At 33.2% G+C, this 25,648-nt stretch overlaps 1 protein-coding gene and 1 pseudogene across 3 annotated transcripts in view; both read right to left on the reverse strand.

Annotated features, from left to right (window-relative positions):
• The window catches only part of SNX14 (sorting nexin 14), a 65,326-nt gene continuing 39,678 nt past the window's right edge, over positions 1-25,648 (reverse strand). For both annotated transcript variants that reach the window (XM_081141575.1, XM_081141574.1), the window contains 13 exons: positions 24,316-24,448; positions 19,072-19,273; positions 15,937-16,020; positions 14,450-14,550; positions 12,219-12,330; positions 9,892-9,932; positions 9,634-9,753; positions 7,150-7,273; positions 4,731-4,895; positions 4,459-4,554; positions 1,926-2,017; positions 1,211-1,267; positions 1-201 (listed from right to left, as the gene is read on the reverse strand). In XM_081141575.1, the coding sequence (XP_080997701.1) occupies positions 163-201; positions 1,211-1,267; positions 1,926-2,017; positions 4,459-4,554; positions 4,731-4,895; positions 7,150-7,273; positions 9,634-9,753; positions 9,892-9,932; positions 12,219-12,330; positions 14,450-14,550; positions 15,937-16,020; positions 19,072-19,273; positions 24,316-24,448 (1,366 nt within the window). In that variant the 3' untranslated portion in view covers positions 1-162. The remainder of the gene's footprint in view (positions 202-1,210; positions 1,268-1,925; positions 2,018-4,458; positions 4,555-4,730; positions 4,896-7,149; positions 7,274-9,633; positions 9,754-9,891; positions 9,933-12,218; positions 12,331-14,449; positions 14,551-15,936; positions 16,021-19,071; positions 19,274-24,315; positions 24,449-25,648) is intronic.
• LOC308558649 (E3 ubiquitin-protein ligase RNF138-like) lies at positions 20,997-24,003 on the reverse strand (annotated as a pseudogene). Its single transcript has 4 exons — positions 23,947-24,003; positions 21,674-21,897; positions 21,177-21,493; positions 20,997-21,068 (listed from the first exon to the last, which is right to left on the reverse strand). The product of its transcript is annotated as an E3 ubiquitin-protein ligase RNF138-like (transcript).

The raw sequence follows: 25,648 nt of genomic DNA on the forward strand, positions 1-25,648 counted from the left end.
TTAAGTTTGTGTCAGTCTTTATTAAAACAAAAAAATCAAAATCTCAGGCACAGAATTACATGATATATACAAGAATATACAAAAGTAAAAGAAAACAGTATAAATCTACTACATTAGCACAGCAGAAATTTCAACTGGTTATTCTACCCCAAATCCAAATGTTTACATCCAGGATGTCGCAGAGGTAACTTCCTTTTGTACCTAAAGTAAAAGTAAATCTATTTAATCAAAGACAATAAAATAGGGTTTATTTATGAATTACCTAACAGTTCCATAGTTCCAGTGTATTAAAATTCTACCTAAGACATATATATATACATACATATGTGTATATATATATATAAATTATAAATATATATAAATTATAGATATAAATTAAACCAAAAGAAATTAGCTGGCATATGCCTCAGGTAATATTTATGTTTTAGAAATGAGAAAAATGGCAAGGTAAATAGGGACAGACTTTATAAAGTCTCAAACAGAGAGCTGAAGGTTTTCTGTACTGATTCCCATGTAAATTGAACATAAAATTTCTGTAACTGCCACCCTGTTTTAATATACATATAATAGTACTATTAATGAAAACTTATAATTAATAGGCAAATAGTCCAAATCTGAATTCTTCTACTCTATGAAACTGGTATTTCACTGCTATACCACAATCTTGAAGAGCAGTTATTTCATCTGATCAAAGGGATTAGTCAGAAAAATAAAAACAGTAAAAAACAATGACTTAAATCTTTGCTCAAACCTCCAAATCCTCAAGAGTCAATATAATAATAATATTACCATCCTCTTTTAAAATTCATTTTGTGCTCTTGGGTTAATATAAGTTCAGCTGCTTCAAAAATACTCAAATCTGATTTACACAGTATTCAGTGTTGCAGATGACGGCCTGGAGAACTTGGCCCATTCAAGCGCTAGGATTTAACCTCACACCTTCCTCTGGAAAGACTCTACAGGGTATAGGGTCCCTTTCTGCTTTTAGAAGGGATGAAGTCAAGGCAAAGGCTATTCAGTTCCTGACACCAAAATCCATTCTATGTTTGAGCATGTTGAATAAAGAAAACATAAAGAGCTATTTGTTAACGTTGTTCATTTTTAAAAGGATCATAGCCCCAAAGATTTCCTTAGTTTTTATGTCCCTATTAAAATAAATGTCAGCATATGATTAAAAACATAAATAATAAAATTGCTGCTTTTCAGTTACCTTATTGAGCTCTGGAAACAGTTCTTGTATCACAATGTCCAATAAAACATAAGTCAGCTGAAGCACAAAAATTTTTTTTAAACATTAGACAAAGAAACCCATAAAAATGATAAACATAATTCAGGACTATGGTTACTTCTAAATGGGTAGGCAGGGAATAGAACTGACAGTACAAAACAAGCACAAAAATAGCTTCAATTGTATCAATAATGCTCTGTTCTTAAGATGAGTGTTAGATACTCATGTGTTCACCTGTGGACATTTTATTATGCCTCATAATTCATTTTATGTTAGGTATTTTATAAATAACAAAAACTTTAAAGAAACAAACAGGATACAAAACTGTAACTGTATTAAGATCTCAACAGATATGTATGGACTCTAAATGTTAAAATGTTAATTGTGGTTATTCTATGTTATTTGAAGTAGAAATTCTCAATTTCTCAATTTTTACATTATTTCATGAATTTTCTGTATTTTCCAAGTTTTCTACAATGAATGTTTATTTTAAATGAAAACAATTCATGTTATAAAGAAAAAAAATCACCTAAAAAGAGTAACACAAATAAAACACACTTTTTTCTATTTGAATGTTTGAATTACACCACCTCGATTTAGTACAGTGTCACTTCACAATTAATAATATACCACACCCCCTACTGTGTCACTCACCAAACCTAGCAATCTCTAGTCAACCTGCTTTAATGAGTTTTACCTGCTTGTTGAGAACTGGCTGCTGTAAGCCATCAAATAGGAGCCTGATGCTTTCATACTTGGCTTCTTCACCAATACACTTGACAATCACATCTAAACAAGAAAGCCACATGTGAAACAATTTTACATTATAATGTGACTCATCATTAACTGCATCATAAAAGAAAATCTCCACCCTGTTTCCCAGATATTATGCAAAAACTGTAAATCAGAATTTTCTAAACCTGGGTTTCTGCAAGGGTTCTACAGTCAAGTTGAGAAATGCACTATCAGGCATGCTCTTTTTGGATATTCACAAAGCACAAAGCATACTACAAGCATACAGGAATGTCGCAGTAAAGAAATATGCCTATACTATTAAGGGAGAAAAGGTAGTTCAAAAATAATACATACTGTATTATTCCATTCAGGGAAAACAAAATAAAATCCTAAAATTATGTCTACACTTGTACATACATGTATAGAAATGCACAGAAAAATGTCTGTGAGGATTAACACCAACTGGTGCACATAGCTATTTCTGCACAGTGGGAAGAGGATGGCACCTACTTTTTACTCTACATATTTTCATGTTTGAATATCTTAATATAAAAAAAAAACTTTAACTGAATTTTTAACACAGACTTTCCTAAATGAATATGACCACTTTGTTTCTGTACTATTTGCATAATTACTATTAACCATCTTGCAGAACAATCCTTTTAGGAAATGTTTAAACACTAATTTAGGGTCCAGAAAGTGTCAAGTATCACTTGTTACCAAAAAGAATCAGTCTTTATTAAAATTTCTGCTGAATGTTTTCCCCCAAACAAGAAAAGAAAAATCATTCATAAATAAATAAGGTACTCAGATATTTGTCCCTTCTGCCCAATCATCATTAATGATGTTCACAGAAAATCCTCACTTTATGTTTGCTTCTATGAGATCAATCTAACCCTAAGAGGCAAAGGCCAAATTTAATTTACAATATGCATAGCAGATCCTTGGTATTTTCAAGCTAAGTAACTCAATATGGATCTTTTTGAATCCTCTAATTCACTAATATTACATAGACTTTCCTAATTAATATGCACGGAACATAACGAACAAACAAAAGTGATCCTTTCAGATCCTTCAGGAGTCACTAAGAAACGAGGAGTAAAGGACAACAGAATGACATGCCAAGTTTACTCACTAGCTAAATTACTCCTTCCCAAACAAAAGGCTTAAAGTAGATATGATTCAAATTTATGCCTCAGTAAAATAACAAATTTTTATATTCATTGGCTTTCCATGTTGTTCCTGAATATCAAGATCAAGACTGTTGCCTGGCTGGTGTTGCTCAGTGGTTGTGCGTCAACCCATGAACCAAGAGGTCACCAGTTCGATTAGTCAGGGCACATGCCCAGGTCTCAGGCTCAGTCCTCAGTAGGGGGTGTGCAGAAGGCAGCCGATCAATGACTTTCATCAATGTTTCTATCTCTATCCTCTCCCTTCTCCCTTTCCCTTCCTCTCCCTAAAATCAATAAAAACATATTTAAAAAAACAAAATAAAACCTGACTGTTAAAACTGTGAATGCTCTATCATATTATAAAACAGGTAAGAAATTATTTCATCATTTACCTACAGAAGACTTACTCAAAAATAGCTTTTGTTCACTTTTACATTCAGACCAGGAATTTAACTTGTCTTCACACAGAGCTGCAATACCCTTCCTCTGGGACTAGTTTTTCAATGATGAGAATTCTGTAAGTTATAGTTCTAAGCCCTCTTCAATTCTTACTCTATATTTTCTCTCTGGGCATTATTATCCACTCACATGTGACTCCCAATATCTCTATCCTGTACCATCATTCCTTCAATTTCCAAACCTGGACAGCTAAATGCTTACTAGACATTTCCTACTGAATAATGTATAGGCCCTTTACACTCAAAATGTCCTAAACTGCTTTGACACCCCTGACATTTTTCCCTTCTATTTCCCATCTTAGTAAGAGGTTACTACCATTCATTTACTTAGTGGCCTGAGCCTATCTCCTTACAAGAGGTGATCATCCTCTTCCTTTGAGATACTCTGTGACTTGAAAATAACTCTATTATCACATGTATGTTTTGACTGCATGTCTGTCTTCTTGCTAGACTTTAGCTACCAAGTAGACTTTTTTTATCCCTTGCACTCTGCATAGTGCCTGGCACATAGAAGGTGCTCAATACATTTGGAATGAATTTTGATCTTTTAGTCATACATACTAGTATAGCTCTTCTCATGGTAAAGTAGGCAGCAGGATTCCAATTGCCCCACAAACATGTCACTTTGATTGATTACAAGTTACTGTTAAAAGAATCAGTTTGTGTGCATAGAAATAGCCTTGTCTTAAAGTTCTTAGTGCTATCACTATAAAACCAAATTTTATTTAACTGAGTTAATTTTAATTGGCCCTTAAAACTATTTCTAAAATGAAAACTCACAGTAAAAATTAGCTCCAATAATTACTATACACTGTGACCTCAAAGTAGTGTAAATCTACATTAAACTACTTCTTAAATATTATACCTGGAATGTAATTCATCATTTCTTCAAAAGTCTGTTTTGCTCGTTTTTGCTTATCTTGGAGAGAGCAAGGTTCAGTGTTTTCACAGAATACAGCATCTAAAAAGAGAAAATGAAGTGTTTACTGGAATTTTCAAGTATTATGCAAAAAGTATTTATTTTCTCATAGAAAAACTAATAAGCCAAATTAAAAAAAGACTTCTTACTGTTTTAGATCCAATTAAAATCATTAAAAGTACACAAAATATGAAACAAATACATGAGAAAATACAAACCTCTGAGAAGTGTTATAAGTGAGACCAAACGGTGCTCCTGAAATAACTTTTCTAGTTTACAGTGAAGATAGTAGTCAGTGTACATTTCCAGGGTGTTTTTAAAGAGAATTCGAGTTCCCATTAAGAGATGATGAAGCCAGTCAGGAAGTTGGAAAACCACTCGTCCTGAAAGGATCACATGGAATACTTTGTTTAAGATAAATATATATTTTAACATTTTCCAATATAAAAAAACACAAAGGGAAGATAGACTACAGAGAGAACAAAATTGAAAGAGTAAGGTGAGAGGAGGAACCAAGATGGCGCCATAGGTAAATGCAATACTCGCCTCCTCCCACAACCACATCAAAATTAAAACTAAAGTACAGAACCACCATCATTAAGAACCGACTGAAATCTGGCTGAATGGAAGAGCTACAAGTAGAGAATTAAAGAATAAATCACACTGAGACAGGTAGGAGGGGCAAAGGCACTAAGGGGCAGGTATGATACCACGTGTGGTGGTTTAAAATCAAGAGGGGTATCTTGGCTGTAGAGGCCTCCCGTGAGGAGCAACTGGTCCCAGCCCCACACCAGACCCCTCAGCCCAGGGTTCCAGTGCCAGGAAGAGAAGTCCCTATAACTTCAGGCTATAAAAACCAGCAGGAATTGTGGCTGAGTAACAGAGAGGGTTCCTGGAGTCCCAGGCAGATCCTCTTAAAGGGCTGGTGCATGGACTTACTTGGAGTCACTCCCTCTGAGTTCCAGCACTGGGGCAGGAGCTTGAAAGGATCCAGGAACATAAGGGGAGGAACTAACTTGTCTGGCATCAAGGAAAGAACTGAGGGGGAGTTTCCTCTCAAACAAAAAGTAAAGGCAGAGGTCACTGGTACTCTTCTGAGACTTCCCCAGCCAGAGCCAACTGACAGGTGCCATATCTGAGTCTCCATTAACCTGGACCACACTGTTTGCTGGCCCTGGTGATTCCCTGAGACCCCACCCCACTCAAGCTGTTTGCATTGGCTTTTCCATATGAATGGCCTGTCATGGCTCAGGCTGCAGACTTTCCTAAAATCTCTCAAACAAGCAGCAGCTGGCCTCAGTGTGCCCCATACCTCCTGATAAATGGCCCCAGGCCCGGCACTAGCTGCAGCTTGCCAAGGTTCACAGCTTGATCTCTTCCAAGACCAACACGAGTAGCAGGTATTTGCAGATCACTCTGTAGCTCATGCCAGAGAGCCCCAGGCAGGGAACAGGCAAAAGATGACTCTGTACCTCCTAGGAGGCCCCAGAGCCAGTGGACAGCTTCAGACTACGCCAGATTACAACCCTACCACATCCATGAGTGACACACAGTACAGCAGAGGACACTGAGAATCAAATCAGCAATTTGGAATATAAGGAAGCAAAAAACACCCAATCAGAAGAACAAAAAGAAAAAAGAATCCAACAAAAATATGAAAATAGCATAAGGAGCCTCTGAGACAACTTCAAGCATACCAACATTCATATCATGGGGATACTGGAAGGAGAAGAGATGGAGCAAAAAAAACCTGAAAACCTATTTGAAAAAGTAACTACAGAAAACTTCCCCCATGGTGAAAGAAATACACTTAGAAGTCCAGGAAGCACAGGAAGTCTCAAACAAGAGGAACCCAAAGAGGCCCACACATCATAATTAAAATGCCAAAAGTTAAAGTCAAATCTTAAAAGCAGCAAGAGAAAAGCAATCAGTTACCTACAAGGGAGCACCCATACAACTGTCAGCTGATTTCTCAACAGAAACTTTGCAGGCTAGAAGGGAGTGGCAAGAAATATTCAAAGTGATGAAAAGCAAGGACCTACAACCAAGATTACTCTACCCAGCAAAGCTATCATTTAGAACTGAAGGTCAGATAAAGAGCTTCACAATCTAGAAAAAGCTAAAGGAGTTCATCACCACCAAACCAGTAATACATGAAATGTTGAAGGGTATTCTTTAAGAAGAAGCTAATGAAGAAAATAGACCCAGAGACATTGAAACATGCAACAGATGAGTATTTTGGAAAGGGAGGGGGTAAAAAACAGGAAGATATTAACCAAAGAAGTTATATGCATATATGCATAACCCATGGACACAGACAATAGTGCAGTGTAGGCCTGGGGAGGGGGCAGGATCGGGGTGGAGGGAGTTAATGGGAGGAAAAAGGGGAAATCTGTAATACTTTCAATAATAAAGATAAATTTTTTAAAAATAAAACAAATGGTCAATATTTTATTTGTAAACACTAGTAAACCTTAATATGTTCAAGGCCAATTGTATTGAATTCTTATAAAAGAATTACTTTCAATTTTTAAAAAAGTTACAACACAGCAATACTTAAGAGCATTAATTTGCATCACATAAGAATATGATACATGAATAAAAAACAGATTTTAATAGTTACCATGTCAATCTTACCTACATACATCAGGTAATCATAAACTCCATCTACAGTCATCATCTCCATAAAATAATTCTGGTTTTGCTTTCTTTCTGTATTCTCAGCACGGTTTGCATTATTCTTAAACAGGTCATTGAAAAGCTAAAGAAAAAGTTGAAATAATATGGAGATATGCAGTTCATTACACCTGTTGATAATAATCACTAAGGCTAAAGTGACACAGAGCAAAAACATTTAAATTTTTCCCAATCAAAACAGAGTATCAGGTTAAGATCTGGCTCTAAAATGACACACTTATAGCCAAAACTGAATTTTTAAAATGTTCTTCCCAAAATATTACATAAAAGTCTACATTCATTCCAGAATTCATTATCTATAAAGAGCCCTTTTGTTTCTTTACACCAAAAGGAGCAAATGAACATAAATATGTATAAAGGTATTAATGATAGCTAATTTTAAAACTAACATAATTTAAAAATTATAAATCACTATTTAATTAAAGGGTGTTTAGACGTGAACATTAAGCTTTTAGCAAAGTATATCTGGACAATAATAGTCAAAGCCCAGAAGGGACTTTGATTAATGTGAAAAAAACAAGATATGAAGAATTATGAATGAGGAAATGCAACTAAATCTTAACCCTCCTTACCCCCAAACTATGCAAAAAGCATCTATTCTTAATAATAATAATCAAATAGCAGAAATTAAAGAACTAAAAAAAGTTTGATAGAAAAGATCAACAAAGCCAAAAAATAAATGGACAAAACCTTTGGCAAAACTGATCAAAAAAGATTAAAAAAAAAAAAAAGAAGACATAAACAAAAGGGGATGCCCTAGCCATTTTAGCTCAGTGGTCAAAGTATCGGCCCTCAGTCTGAAGGGTCCTGGGTTCGAGACCGGCCAAGGGCACATACCTCGGTTGCAGGCTCAATCCCCCGCCCCAGTAGGTGCGAGAGCGGGAGGCATCCAATCGACATGTCTCTCTCACATCGATGTTTCTCTCTCTCCCTTCCACTCTCTCTGAAAAAAAATGGAAAAAATATCCTTGGGTGAGGATTAAAAAAAAGGGGGGGAGGACATAACGATGTCAGAGAAAATAAAAAGAAAATATTATTGACAACTTTAGGCCAAAAGATTTTCAAATTTAGATAAAATGGAAAATTTGTTGAAAAATATAACCTATAAAAAAAGTGATTCATAAGATAATAAACCTAGAGATTATAGTCATTAAAGAAGTTAAATTTGGTTGTCAAAAAAAATCTTCCTACAGCCCGGCCAGGCGTGGCTCAGCAGTTGAGCGTTGACCTAGGATTCAGGCGACCAGGGTTCAACTCCTGGTCAGGGCACATGCCCGGGTTGTGGGATCAATCCCCAGTCTCGCGAATGCAGGAGGCAGCCGATCAATGACTCATCATTGACGTTTCTGTCTCTCTCTCCCCCTCTCCTTTCCCCTCTCTGAAATCAATAAAGATATATTAAATAAATAAAAATAAAATAAAATTGTCCTCCTAAAAAGAATCTATTAAAAAAAAAAACTTCCTACAAACAAAACTCAAGGCCTAGATGACTTTACCAACAAATTCTATCAATTATTTAAAAAACCAATAATTTCAATGACTCTACCAGCAAAAGAAAAAGGTCAATATAACATTGATAACAAAACCCAACAAGGACAGAATAAGAAGGAAAGTCCAGCCATAAACATAGATGTAAACTTCCTTGATCTCATAATGGATATCTATGAAAAAAGCTACACTGTATTATTTAATGGTGAAACACTGAAATCATTCTCTTTATGTAGCAGGTCCTAGCCATAAATGAAACAAAACCTGCCATCACTTGCAAATAAGTTTGTAAATCTAAAAGCATTAATAAATATATTACTAAAATTAATACAAGTATAGCAAAATTATTGCATTAAAAAAAATCAATACACAAAAGTCCACTGTATTTCTGTTTACCAACAGTAAAGTTAAAGTAATAACAAAAATGAAGGTGTTTCAGGGGAGAAGAGGACTGTCCCAAGGCTGAGCACTACTCTGGCACTAAACTGAGCTTCTTGCAGACAGGGAATATATATTGCCAGTGTCTAACACTCAATAGTAGGCACACAATAAAATACTTGTTTAAAGAATAGATAAAATACTTTATAAACCATCAAAATTAATAATACCTTCAAGTAAACATAAATACATATAGCAAGTGATTCCTTGATTATTGAAGTTGGTGATTTCTAACCTCAGAAAACCACTTTAAAAAAAAATCCCCCAAATACAGAAATGGTAGAAGTTTGCAAATACATCATCTAAAGAAACATTTTGTTAAAGCAAAGAACCAAGCAACTATTTACAATACCCTCCTTACACTATACAACTAATTTCCATATAAAGAAAATTAAAAGTCCCATCCATTTAATTAACAGAGGATTATCCCTATAATGGAAATGTAATCTCAAGTAGGACATCATCAAACTTATGGTTCTTTAAAGGAATGTTCAGTACCTTTTTGTTGTTTTCTGAAGTAGGGCTGAGAATGGTCAGTTCTGGTTTACATGGTTTAGGCTTTGGAGATTCACAAGAATTAATGAAATTCATGATGAAAGGTTCCAAATGCTGACCTTTCTGTGGTAATATAGAGATCATAGTTTGAAAATTAAAAATTAAGATTATGATTTTCAGTATCACATAACCCATTAAAATTTATTAACATTTAAATATGCTTTTAACTATCATGTTATAGAATACACATAAATTATTTACCTCTTTCATTAGTTTTCCAGGAACAGCCTTTATAATTTTCCCTACAATTAGAAGTAAAATATTACTTTTATGAAGGCATAATATACATCGTAATTGCTTATATGAATACTTCAATAGGTAATTTTAAGTACTGAGCCAAGTAGCTCAGCGATTGAGCATTGACCTAGGATCGAGGAGACTGCAGTTCGATTCCCGGTCATGGCACATGCCCAGGTTGTGGGCTCGATCCCCAGTATGGGGCATGAAGGAGGCAGCCGATCAATGACTCTTTTTCATCATTGATGTTTTTATCTCTCTCCCTTTCCCTTCCTCTCTCTGAAATCAATAAAGACATATGTAAAAAAAAAAAAAAGAAATAATTACCTTAACAGAAATTTACAGTAACTATGGTATACTTAACGATTTATAGCTACAACATTTGGAATTTATTTTTAAATAATCCAGTGAGGTGGAGGTGGGGGAAGAGATAGAAAAAGCCAAGTGTTGATAACTGTTGAACTAGAGTAAGGAATTCATTATTCAAATTTCTCTACTTTTGTGTATATTTGATATTTTCCATAAGAAATGTTTTCAAAAGATTTTTTAAAATGATGAATACATAAAGATATCTAAAAGTATACAAAAGGTAGTCAAAAGAAAAGTTTTAAAATTGCTACATTTAAATTGGCTATTTGAGTAGTTTATATTCTGTATTTTAGATTAAGAATATATTCTAATCCTGTTTAACCAAAATTTCTTCTTGATCTTACCTCTAGATTCTCTTGTTTTGGGGGGTTTTTTTGTGTGTTTTTTTATTAAAATATATCTTTATTGATTTCAAAGAGAGGAAAGGAGAGGGATAGAGAGATAGAAACATCAATGATGAGAGAGTCATTGATCAGCTGCCTCCTGCACGCCCCTCACTGGGGATCGAGCCTGCAACCCGGGCATGTGCCATGACCGGAAATCGAACCCCAATCTCCTGGATCCTAGGCCCATGCTCAACTGCTGAGCCAAGCCTGGCTGGGCTAGATTCCCTTGTTATAAAATATCAAACTTCTTAAGATTTTCTAAAGATTTTAAAAATGACTGTAAAAATTAGTCAAAATTTATAAATACCACTTAAATTTCTTTTCGTTCAATTTAAAAAAAGTAGCAAGAGACATAACAATCGAAATTAAAAATGGAGATTATTTCACAACATGCAAACCAGCCAATCAGGCTACTTCTCTTTGGTACCTCCATAAACCACTCCTCCCCCTCATTAGAATTTCCAAAGGTCCTTAAATTACAGGACTTCATTCTATGCTTTTCTCTCTAGGACATGCTCTGCCTGAGCCAAATGATTTGCTCACTCTGATTTCAAACAACACTCAAACTTCTCTACTCTTTGCCTATCTTCTGCCTTTTGAAACTTCAACTAAATTCTATAAACTCAACAAATTCAGAACTATTCTTACTTTATTCCCTATCTCAGCAAGTAACAGCATTCACCCAGTTGTTGAAATAGAAACCTGGGTCACTTTGAACATTTCTTCCTCAGTCAAACCGTCCATAACCAGATCTACCCAATTCTCTCTCTTATAACCATATATAAAATGTCCTCACATTTTCCCCTGATAAGAAGACACCCCGCCCCACCCCAAACACACACATACCAAATATTTTGGCTCAACTAAATATATTAATTTGGAGAGATACAGATAAAAGCCAAATGTCTACTTATAATATTCAACTCATTCATTGAGGTCTATATAGACTTAAGATTACGTTATGTAAAATATATTTAGAAATACTGCTTTTCTTCCATTATCATCTTTAACAATTTTATTAAAACTTTTCCAGATTATATTAGTTTGGTCTGTATTTAACTTTATATAAAAGAAATCATGCTGTATATATTCTTTTGTGTCTTGCTTCTTTCATTCAACATGTTTTTAAGATTATTGACACTGCTGCAAGAAGCTATATGGTATAGGTATTCATTGCTATAGGTATTAATTTTATGAATCTACCACAATTTATCTGTCCATTCTATTGCTGATAAACATTTCTATTATTTCCAGTTTTGGCTATTATAAACAATGCTGCTATGAACAGTCTTAAATATGAATACAAGCTTCTCATACAAAGTATATATCTCAGAGAGGAACTGCTGGGTTATTTAGTTTTATACCAAACTGTTTTTTCAAGTGGTTTTCCAACTTATAGTCATACTAACAGTGTATAAGAAGCACTTTAGAGTTTGGCACATGGCTTCATTATATAAACTATTTTTCTAAATTAATCTGAAAATGCTGATTTTTTTCAGTTTATCCTCTCATATGTGATTTTCTAATTTGACTTACCAAGATTTACATCTGGTAGTATCTTATCAAGAAATTGTGTTTCTCCACCATTGGGGGAGAGGAAATCTGCCAGAAGTTGACTATTACTCAGTTCTGGATGCTGCAGAAGTTTCTTGAATCAACAAAAAAAGAAAAATAGTTTTAAAATCTAGAAGGGTGTTCAAAACTATTTTGAAATAATTTTTAAACTAATTAAACAATTTTAAATCCTCCAAAGCTATTTCATATCCAGAATAAAACTATATTTATAGAAAAAATAATATCACATAGCAGATAAACCCTCAGTCTGTACAGTCAAACATGAATGGGTTTGAATTCTGGCTCTTCTGTGTGACAGTAGGTGTCCCTAGAAAAGTTCCTAAATTGCCTAAGAGTCAGTTTCCTCACGCATAAAATGAAAATAATACTTCCTACTTTATAATGTTGTTATATAAAGCATTTAGCACCTACCTGATACACAGGAAGGAAGATCATAAATATCAGCTAATATTATTTTTCAGTTTCTCAACTATAAAATAAGTATTATAATATCATACAACTATCTTGATAATTAAAAGAAGTTGGCATAAAAAATTCAGCAAAGACTCAATGTAGAAATGTGAAATAACTTGGAAAATCTGTTGTCTGGTCTTCCTATAACACTATTTTTTTATGAAACAAACTGAACTTTTAAAGCCAACATTAACTCACTCTTACCTAACATTCATTTTTGTAATTATGAAACAGTTACAAAACTATGAGCAGAAATCTACAGGGTGGGGCAAAAGTAGGTTTACATTTGCTCTATGGAAAATAATACAATAATTAATAGATAATAATACAAGAATAAACACTTTTATTTACTCACAACTGTAAACCTACTTTTGCCCCACCCTGAATATAAACAAAATACCAGTACTGCAACCTTTAACTCCATATTACCAGAAAATATTTCTTCTAGAATGAGGTACTCTCATCCTCAGAAAGAATTAGTCAGTTCAAATAATGAGTAATGATATCAACAAAGACAAAAGTTAACAATACTGTATGTTGTGTTCGAATAACCTTGTAATGCCCTGGCCAGTGTGGCTCAGTTGGTTGGGCATCATCCCGTACACCAAAAAGTTGCCTGTTTGATTCCCAGTCAGGGCACATGCCCAGGCTGCAGGTTCAATCCCCGGTAGGGGGTGTGCCGGAGGCAGCCGATCGATGTTTCACTCTCATATTGATGTTTCTCTCTCTCTCTCCTTCTCCCTTCCACTTTCTCTCTAAAAATCAAGTAAAATAAATAAATAAATAAATAAATAAATAAATAAATAAATAAATAAATAAATAAAATATATATATATCCTGTAGTAAATAGCAAATTCATATTTCAACTTTCACACCACCAAAAATATATAAAAAATACTTTCTGAGTTAAAGTATTCAACAGTTCAAACACAGTAAATAAAATGTAAATACCTTTTTATACTGTTGAATATTTTTATCTTATAAAGCACTTATTTTTGGCTATAAGGTAACCAAATTTAACTGCGTTAACACTTAATAAAAACTACAAAATTGAGTGTCCAAATAAAAATGATGTGTTAAAAAATAAAACAAAAGTGTCCTCTTTGGTCTTATGCACTTGATTAAAGAAAGACGATCATTAATTTTACAGAAGTCTCAAATAAGTAACTTTTAAGCTGAGTGTACCAACAGTGAAAATATACCAGTTGTACTGTTTATATAACACAATGATCACACACTGAGAACAATGGAATTAACTTCCAAGTGGCAAATGGTAGGTCAGGAGATCCCAAGAAACTGGAAAAACACATTCAAATTGAAAAAGGGAAAGAACTGAAGAACAAAACAGGAGGGAAGATTTCTAAGTTCAGAAAGTGCTGAACACAAAATCAAACAAAGAATAAGACAAAAATAACAAAAACTACCATTTTCTTAGAATGTATTTAATCTTTTACACCAAAGTTTTTGTTTCTTTAACTACCCAAACCAAAACTAAACCCAACATATGACTTTCTTTCCTCTAAGAAAATATCTGGTATTTCATTAGTTATAAATTTTTTTTAAAAGTATATTCTTGACAATAATTCATCTTCACATAAAAAATTATAAATAAAAGAATTTTAGAAATCAACATTGATATGTATTTGTAAAGCAAAGCATATACATACAAGAGGAAAATAAGACAAATTAGAGAATTCTATGATTAGCAGGCAGTGTTCTAAATTAAGTTGGTGCTATACCTGTAGATACTCCTGAAACTCTTCTCTCTTTGACTTTAAGAACTCATAATTTTTGGGACCAATAATTCTCTTGGAAGGAAGCTGGGCATCAGGAAATGTGCCTGAAATTAATATATGTGAAAGTTATTATTATATTCTGCTACTACTTTAAAAACCTAATTTGTAATTTATTATAACAAGTTCACATCCACATGCTTGTCTTGTAGAGATGTGTCATTATCTTTTAAATAATCTGTACAAAATCAGAGATTACAGTTGTCAGACCAAAGAACTTGAATCTACTGATATCCAAAATATCACTACTCTTTATACAGATATATTTAACCTTCTATACTAGTAAAAAAAAGCTTCAAAAAATTATCATGATATTATTTTGCAAACAATGGGATTTTACTAAAGCAATACCAACTCTCTCATGGGAAAAAAATTATATTGCCAATGCTATATAAGCTTAAAAACAAAATTTAGAAACCATGGATGTGCTTTCTCAGACAGGGCTGACTTTGGAAATTTTAGTACCAAAAAGGAAAAATACTGTTGGGAATCTAACCAACTTTGGTTAATCTGGGATTTTAAAGTATGGAGATAAATGATCTTCTCTCAACTCTAAACCAAAGGAAAAGTTCTGAGAGAAAGAATGAGACAAGGATAGCATTGCATGAGGTTGGCAGAGACAAAGAGAAAACCATTTAAAGACAAGTACAATGTCAAAATCTAGGCAAAAAGTACAGAGTAGGACTTTGTGGGTTTTTTTTTTAATCTTCCTATAATCTCTTTACCATGAGATTTGCTCTTATAGTAGGGTAAAGAAGGTCCCCTGCCCTTCTCAATTTAGAACCAACCTGAATTTGGATCAGGGGACATTCCACAGAGCTTTTCTAAAATAAAAGGATTTGGAATACATAAATCAAACCCACCAACATAGAAAATGACTGGAAATACTTCATAACTATATCCCTAATATTAATTAATATAAGTGAATAGATGGGAGAGACTAAGAGGGGAGAAAAAGAACTAAAAAGAAAAAGTGCTCTCCTTTTCTGATTGATCTATCCTCAAAAGAAACATTCATCCACAAGTTTGGTTTCCATATCTAAATCTAAAAGCTAAATTAAAACATTTCCCATGATGCATAGTAAATATATCTACCAAGACAGATAATGGTAAAACAAGAGCAACTCTGAAATGCCTGCTTTAAACTATCCACCACATCAGGTTAAACAAAAATTAAATTGGAGAATCTTTTCTAAAATACAGTTTAAAAATAGGTATATTTTACATTTTAATATTATTTAAAAAGCAATAAATATGCATTGTAAAAATTTATAAAATATAAAAAAGCAGAAATAAGATAAAAAATGTTCCTAATACCAATATCAGTGTACATTTCCTTGTTACTATTACTTAAAATAAAAAAATTAATCTGGTTCCACAGCTTTCAAGAAAGCTAAGGCTGAAATGTAATGTATAAAGAAAGGACAACATACCATGAAATTCCGTTAATTTTGATTCAAGTACATAGAATTCAAGATATCTCCTATAGACAGACCAATGTTCAGGCTCATGCCCAACTGTAAATTGAATGAATATACACTGAGCAATAAATAATTTTACAAGCTACTATTAAAAGAATGCAGTATTTAAAACATTAAGTATACAGAGCTGGAAATTATTCCAGTCCTAATAATTTATTATTTCTTAGCATCACACTATTAACATATTTTATCCCATATTTTAATTTTAAATTATTTATAAGACTTTGATAAAATTCACCTATTTATGAAGTTATTTCAATAAAATATACATTTTTCTACAACAGACTTGTAGAGCTCAGCAACTTCAAAAAATTATGCAATTATAATTAGTTTTTAAATTTCACAAAAATGCTGTTTCATAAAAAATTTATAGTCAGTTTTGGGTATCTCAAATATTTACTAATTGTCCTGATCTAATACAGCATAGAACAAGACTATAGCCCGGCTGGGTGTGGCTCAGCGCTTGAGAGTCGATCTAGGATCCAGGCGATCGGGGTTCAATTCTCAGTCAGGGCACATGCCCGGGTTGCGGGCTCGATCGCCAGTCAGAGATGTGCAGGAGGCAGCCAATCAATGACTCTCTCATCATTGATGTTTCCATCTCTCTCCCTCCCTCTCCTTTCCTCTCTCTGAAATCAATAAAGATATATTTTTTTAAAAACCAAAAAAAACCCAGGACTATACAATAGAATTTTCTGCAAATTCTGTAAATGTTCTATATTACCTGCACTAATATAGTAGCTATTAGCTATTGATCACTTAAAATGTGGCTGGTCTGAGAAAAGAACTTAAATTTTAATATAACCTAATTTTAATTGCCACAGGTAGACAGTGGCTACCAAACTGGATAGCAAGAACTAACGGTTTAAAGAATAAGTCAGGTCAGTATGCCTATTCCAATTCCAGTCCCCCATTTACTAACTACGGGGTGAAACAAAAGGTTTATAGTTGTTCATATGAAAAATAATACAATAATTGATAAACAATAATACAAGAATAAACTGTTTTGTGTACTCACAACTGTAAACCTACTTTTGTCTCACCTTGTATGTAAACTTGAACAAATAACTTAACCTCACTGTGCCTTAGTTTGCTTAGAATAAAAATAATTGTACCTATTACATAAAATAATCCCCCTAACTCACTTTTGTACAGTGCAAAGCACAGATAAGCAGCCTAAAATGTTAACTGCTATTATTAGCATCTCATGTCATTCTAGTATTGATTTGGAAATGCAATGGATCAAATCAACTAAAACCACAGCAGCCCAAAAACAACACCAGTATTCAGCACAAAACAACCTGCTAAGGTCACAACCTGTAAGGCAAATTCTATTATTTTCCTCCAACACTAACCTTAAAAGATCTATGTGTTATATTTAGTGTTGGTTTTCAAAATCCTGAAATTGCTATTTTGCTACACATATAAAATCCATTGTAGTATTTAAATGATACACTTTTTCCCTCTCATAGGCCATGGCTTCCTAAGAGCACATATTACATTGACTGTAAAAGTCTATATACAGCACTGCTGATAAAAATTATCCTTAGAGTACAAGTTTTACGATATTTTTGGTATTTATTTTATGGTTAAATTAGTAAGCCAAAGTTTTTAAAATAAAGAACAAAACTGAAAGATGGTTGTCCAAAAGGCAAAAACAAAAGTATGTATATCCCCAAAACATTTAAAAGTATATCATAGGAATTTATATGCATATATGCACAACCCAAGGACAAGGACAATGGTGGGGAGAGTGACTGGGGAAGGGGAAGGAACGGGGGGAAACGGGTCATTGGGGAGAAAAAGGGACATCTGTAATACTTTAAACAAAAATAAAAATTATACATATTTTTTAAAAAAAGGTATATCATACATAAATCTTTCAAAAGGAAATAAATTTACTACATGCTCACATAAATTTACATTGATAGGGATTTATAGATGAATGGTCAAAAGTTTTAATTTCCTGAGAAACAAAAGTCAGATTTTAAGTACTAAAGCACAGGAAGAATTGAACCCAGAAGCTAACCAGAGTTTCTTTTCTGTTCTTTCCAACCTTAAAATGCCAATCAGTAGGAACAGCAGACAAAAGATGCCAACTAAACTAAGTTTGAAATCATACTATAAATATCGACAATGGTTTGTCTGTATACCTATTAGAATGTTGAGATAGAACAGCAACTAGCAAGACTGAATGGTAACTACAACAAAATCAAGTAGCAGTGACTCAGAACTGGATAGAGCAAGACCCTGCCTGGTATTAGCTACAATAGGAAAAAGTATAGCTAGCTACTCTGAGAAGTCTTCCTTCCTTATTCCTATGTTTTATGTTCTTGAAATAGGATCAACTTCTGAAAAAATTAAAACAACTAAGACTTTTTGAAAAAGAAATAAGGGGAATTATTAGCACTGATCTTCACACTATCACTTAGTCACTCCCTTCTCTTAACCATTTCCTAACAATGGCACTTTTTTCCTCCTTTCATCACAGATCCCTCTTCCTAAGCTCAACTTTATCTTTCTGCTCATCATTCCCAAAATGGGCACAACTTTGATGTGCTTTTGCTTATACGAATGTCCCACCTCTTGGACAAAGCTTAGGGTGGGAACTGTACTTCCTACAGATGCTATTTACCCCGTCACTATTATAGTCTACACGTAAAATCACCAAAAGAAAAATGATAGCAAAACATGAAGAAAACTTATAAAGTTGTGTTTGTTCATATTTTTATCAATTCTAATTTACTGACAACAAAGGAGGAGGAGAAATGCTGTCTTAATTAAATTGGTATAATATCTGATATAGTGCTGTACACTGATGATGGCAACAAAACCACTGAAAGAACATTATATAAAATGCCTTGTTGGATTGTTAAGTGTCTTGCAGGCATCTTGTTGAGTGAACAAATAATTAACTGGTAATAGAGATCACCTAGAAAATCCTAAGCTTTCATCCAATTTTCTGTCCTAAACAATTATCTCTTGGATATGTAATCATACTTGATAGTTATAAATGACAAAATGTGTGTCATTCCTGATACAGACTAACCAGAATCTTTTAAGAAAAATACTCATAAAGATTCCTACCTGCTCTTCTATCATTCCTTTCAACATCAATACAAAACACAGGTATCCTTTCTTTTTTCTCCTTCCTTTCAGAGGAGGGATCTTCAAAAAAGTCTACATAGGGAATGCTAATTTTCCACGCAGCAAGGTTTCGGGGAGTATTAGGTGTGCTCACAGCTTCCACTGGAGAATCATCTTCCATTACAACAATACCTTCTTCAATCTGGGGAAAAGAATCACCAGAAAAAATGTAATATTTGCAGGACCTTCAGACCTGAAATTAGGTGATATTGGATTTTCTACTAAAAATATAAAGATAATAAATAAAAACAAGTTATCGGCATCAACTCTAAGTTTCATTACATCACCTGTAAGTGAAAATTCAATAGAAAATATATACTCCGGATTACTGGAAAAAATATTAAAAATACACAAATATAGAAAAATATTTAACTTTGGTAAGAAACAGTAAAAATTAATGTACTGATATTTTTTCACTTAGGGATATAAAATTTTATAAATGTTAACAGCCAGTGATAGAGATTGCAGAGATAAACTGGATCTGTGATATATATTGCTGGTTACTAGATACACAGGCACAACCTTTCTAGAAAGCATTTTGAAATTGTGTATTTATAAAAAGCCATAAAACAGTTTCAACCAATTGATTCCATTTCTTGGAATTTATTCTAATAAAAGTATTTACTCCAAATAAATTTTTTAAACTGGGGAAAAAGGCACAAGTATTCACTGCAGCATTAACTAATATAAAGTTAGAAAAGAGGTCTGAAAGGGACCCACCTTGATAAAATTATTTTTTAATCTTCTGGCTTCTAAAATGTTAATAAAATTAAATGTTTAAAATAATAAATATTTTTAACAATATTACTTAAAGAACAATTATTTAAAAATTATTTTTAAAACAATTACTTTAAAAAATTTTTTTTAATTTTTAAGAAATTATTTTTAAAACTATGTATTACTTGAAATATACACACAGAAAGAATGAAAAAACTGCCTCTACCTCATCTGAGTGAAAGAGAGCCTCTAAATTGGCACATTATATCTACACCTGGTCACCCAGACACCTCTGACTCATGTTAAAGAGGGCAAAATATTACAGATAAACACACTTTTTAAGGCAATGAGTCAAAGGCTGTAGCACTTAAGAAAATTCTAAATAGCCTAGTCAGAGCAAACAAGTAGAGATAAATTTCTTTCCAGAATTCTAGCACCCCACCTTTACTCTCAGGTCTACTCTCTTCCCAAGCCTGGTAGCTACCTCTTTCTTTTAAGTGACTTTTCCTCCCACATAGTCACTTAGCAATTATCCCTTTTTCTGTTCTTGTCCTAAAATGGCTTTCCATAATCCCTAATAAGACCACTAGTGATCTTAGGAGGTCTTGTTAATGCGCTGTTGAAAACAAAAATCTTCAAGACCTAAAAACATGAAACTATAAAGACAGATAATAGGTGTTGGTTTTGCCTTTTTTGAGACAAGACTACCTCCTTATAAACCTAGAAACAAGCATGTGTGAGGAAAATGCCCACGCCACTGCTTGGAACCTGAGGTGCAGGGGTAGCATTTTTGATGATTATCATAACTGTATGTTTGTTAATGGATTTAACTTCTGAGAAGAGAAGGTAAAATGCATCATGAATTAACAGAATTTGCTTAACAAGCTAAAAGTAAAAAAATGGGACTTTCTCAAATCAAAAGTTCCACAAAATCAATTTAAAATGCAAAATGAAAACAAAATTTTTAGCAACATAAAAATAGCAATGAAAGACAAAGTTTTATAATTTATTTATTTACTTATTTTTAGACTGAATTACTTTTATTAATATACACATAAAGTTACTGAAATGATGACTTCATGTAGTTTTCTCCTTAAAGATTGCACTTGCAGGTACAAAGATGCATGATTTCTACAGCCTTCAGACGTTTACTTGAAAAGATACAAAGATACTTCAACAGCAGTTTGATATTGGGTTTCCTTGTCTAACTGAAGATTCACAAATTCTCCAAAATCAAACTGATGTCTTTGATTTAGATGACTAACGAAATTTCTAGTAATCTGACTAGGATCTCGCCAAGGAAGAGATAGACAAATAAGACACATCACAGGAACTACCTGAAATAGGTGATTACTGTTACAGTGATCCAGTAAACGCTGTCTGGTAAAATTTGATTCTTGACATAAGGGACACTTAAGTTTGGGATGCCCAGTAGAACTTGTATTCTCCTGATAAGTTTCTATATTTGCAGATGTGGATGTTTCACTCTCATTACTGTCACCTACTGAATCTACTGAATCTTGAGAGATTTGAAAGTTTGTATTAATAGCAGAAACACCATATTCATCTTGATGCTTCTTACAAGATTTGTAATGATGTCTCTCTCATGCAATAGAATTTAATGTTTTGCACAGCTACCAGACAACTTCTCATCATGATATTTTCTTTTTTTTAGAGAGAGGGAAAGAGAAACATCGATGAGAGAGAAACATCAACATCAACTGGCTGCCTCCTGCATGCCCCCTGCTGGGGATGTAACCGGCAACCCAGGCATGTGCCCTGACCAGCAATCGAACCAGCGACCTCTTGGTGCGTAGTCCGACACTGAGCCACACCAGCCGGGCCTGTCATGATATTTTCGAGGTCTAAGGCCCATTCAGGACATGCTCCTTCTCTTATAGTCACATTTCCATGACAGAGGAGACAATGTATTCCACTTTCTCTCATTGCAATTAGGAAAACTTTTCTACAGAAAACATACTAACTGGTCATGGTCTGCACCAGCTTTTTTAGTACCTCCTGACAGATGGGGCAGTAGAAATCATCTTCCTATAATTTATTGTTACCATTTAAATGGTATTTATATCAAAAAGTATAATAAAAAATCTCTAGAGCAATATGTTTCTAAGGATTTTCAGGGCTTCCTTTAATGTTCTTTGAAAGTAAGTAAATACTGTATATCAACATTTTATAAAAAGAAAATCCAGGTTTTTTTTGTTTTCAAACAGATGTTCCCTCTAAAAAAAAGGATGGGGAAAAAAGGGAGGCAGAGAACAAAAGGCAAGGAGATGTCCCCCTATTTCCTTGAGAAATACTAATTATTAAAATTTCCTATATAGATATAACTGCCAACATACCAATGGTCATATTACATTCCAGAAGTTTATTTGTAAATCAATTCTGAACTTGGACAGAAATGCATTTTAGACAGACCCAATCTTACCTAGTGGACTTTGGTTCCCAGACCAGCAGATATATGCCAATTTAATCCATCATTTACATTCATAAAATTATGAGAATTGGTATTATAGTACTGTATAGTGGTTACAGTGCTTATTATATGCTAGGCACTGTTCTAACTGCTTCATATATATTATCTGTTTCATTCTCACAACACCCATATATATGCTAAACACTGTTATCCCCATTTCATAAGTGAGAAAACTAAATCACGATAAAATTTAAGCAATTCACCCAAGGTCACAAAGCAAGGAGGCACAGCCACTAAATGATCCTATCAAGGTTTCTAAAAGAAAATGCCTCCCAGGTCCCAGTTTTGGATCACAAACCACTTTATCCCTGACAATTTCCCTTTCCCCTCGACTTCCTAAACAAGATAAAAAAGATTCCATGAGGTCCCACAGCTTAGAACTAGCACAGCATCCTCTAAATCCTAAGTGACATCATCTTGGTCTGGGTCAACACCCTACCCACCACACCCCTTCCTTTCTTTTTCTTTTTCTTTTAGGTATGTTTTTATTTTATTATTTCAAGTAATCAGGAAGAACAAAACAAAAAAAGTATACCTCTTCCTGCACAAAAATTATGTGTTGAGAAGTTCACAGTAACACAGGAAAATGTTTTGTTACTGTATTAAGTAGGGAGAGAGCAGGGCAGCAAACTACATATATAATATAGCCTAATCAATGGAGATAGAGATTTTTTTTAAAAAAAATCACCAAAATGTTAATAGAAGTGGTTATTGGATTGGTAGGCTTATGGGTGGTATTTTAATTTTTTTCCCACTTTTCTATATTATTTTAAAAATTGAGATTATAATATCCTTAAAATTAGAAACATAAATAAACATTATTTTGAGAAAAAAGACTCCTTACTCTGGTCTACTGTCTTTATTCGACCCACACTTTTAAGGAAAAACAAGGCTTAGGGAGAGAAATATAACATATCCGGATTATCTAAAAAGGAAAAAAGAATTAAATAAGATTTCCTTGCATTTAAATTATGAAGAAGCAGTGAATCTCCTAAACAATTCATCAATACAATGAGAAAGAGGTCAAAAGGAAGAGATAAGGAGGAAAAATAGGGGTTTTTATTCTTCGTCCCCCATCTCTTTCTTAGTCATTATCAATTCAATCACTACTATTCATTCCTTTTAACCCAGGCTGGTGGATTTCTTAGGGGCAGAGTCCATGTCTTAATCATCATTTTATCTCCACTGCTCAAAGTCATTAAAAGGCAAAATTCAGGATCAATAAAGATTGTTAAACAAATAAAAAGTACAAATAAGACAGTGTTTACCTTTATGGAACTCACTAATTGGTAGGGAAGACAATCATAAACATATAATTTCAAATACAATATGGTACATGCTTCAACATATGATCTAATAGGAACACAAAAAAGAAAATGTTCAATTCTACTTGGGTTCTACTCAAGTAAGGGTTCATGGAGTGGGCATTTCAAGAACAAACAGCATGTGCAAAAATACAGAGAAATAAAGAGCATGGTGGGTGTAATGTGCATATATAGATCAACTAGGGATCTTATTAAAATGCAAATTATGATTCAGTAAGTCTAGAATAAAGCCTGAGATTCTGTATTTATAACAAGTTTCCAGGTAATGCTGATGCAGTTTACCCACACATCACAGTTTGAGTGCAAGAGTTTAGGACATCTATGAACAACTCTGTACATCTGGACAACAGGGTTAGAAAGGAAGAAGATCAGGATATGAAGTAAAAGCCTAACCAAAATACGCTAAATTGTTTGGCTTAGCTTAACAGAAACCATTCTGGCCTTAGTAAGTAGTAACTTAGTGCTCCGGGATTTTTACAATTAGATTAGCACCATGAAATTATAATACCTAATGGAAGAATGGGAAATATAAAGGAAGTCTGAAATAAGCAAGATAAAGAAGAAGGAAAATAACAAGTGAGCATATCCAATTTTTTATACTACTGCAAGTCTGAAGTTATACATATATCAAATTGAAGAATATTTACTTACAAAATCATCTTCACCTTCAGCTAAACCATAATTAGGTAACATAGCTCCCTCCATAGTGGTGCTCTTGAATACTCCTTTAATTTTGCTACCTATTCTGCTGATTCCAAATGATTCTCCTCTTTTCTGTGTGCTCCTAAATATTAAACAAAAATATATCAATCATAAGCAAATTATCTTAACAGTCTAGTTTACTGTAAATAATAATATAAAGAAAAATAGTTATGAAGTTACAGTTAACATATCTTTTTGGAGTTCTCAGCCATAGATTGTCTCAACATCTCAAAGCAAAATATTTAAAGTTTAAAAATGGGAAGATAAATAAATTAAACAATTTACTAATAAATATTTGAAATTTACCTATGTTACTTAAACTGAACTAAAATGTTAGCCCCCTAGTGGTACCAAGTGGTACCCAGTTCTTACTGCCATACATATTTTTAAATAGATTTTTTTTTTAATGTAGTAAGACAAAGTTCAAAGCAGAATATCCATATAGAACTGTACTACTGAAATAATATAGTGTAAAGGAAAAAATATACAAAACTATAACCTCAGTTCATTTTAGACAGAACTTAACAAAAAAAATTCTGTCCTCTGTGACTGAAAATTTTTAAGCAAAATTCAACATTATAATCATATTAATACTCAAAAGAAAAATGCAGTATAAAATTCACCTTACTTAACTTCAAAGTAATAAAAAGGCAAAATGCCAAAAGGAAGGGTTAGTAATGAGTATAAGGATAAAAGTAAATGTAGCCTAAGAAAGCATGCTCGGCCATATATACTACTAATAACCGTAATAAACAAATATATATTGCTTTTGTAATTTTTTTCAAAAGTAAATTTCTAAAACAGAAATAACTGGAAAACAACCACAAAAAAATAAGCTAAATTTTCTCCATTACAGCCTACTGTTCCATGTTTCAATAATTAAAAACTTTTACCCAATTTAAAACTCATGTTCTCTATGTACTACTGTCCTTACAACAGATACCCAAATAAAAATGACTATTTTAAAATCCAATAAAATTGTTCTGAATGCTTAATAAATAGCTATTATTTCTACAAGCAAAATTTACTAAAATAATGCAACAATTACAGAAATAGAAGTGAACTGATCAAGCTTTAACTATACTAGGTAGACAATGACATGTGCATTTTATACATGTCCAAGGAGCAAACCGAACTAATTTTAAATTGGAAAAACTCTAATACTAAATTAAGTACTAACTAGTAAAACAGATACTTAACCTAAAAAATTATATTTTTAAACAAACATGCAATTAGTGTTTATAAAAATCCAGAACTGTAAATACAATTCTTTGATAGCAAT

Source organism: Miniopterus schreibersii, assembly GCF_964146895.1.
Source record: "Miniopterus schreibersii genome assembly, chromosome: 6".
Taxonomy (NCBI): Eukaryota; Metazoa; Chordata; class Mammalia; order Chiroptera; family Miniopteridae; genus Miniopterus; species Miniopterus schreibersii.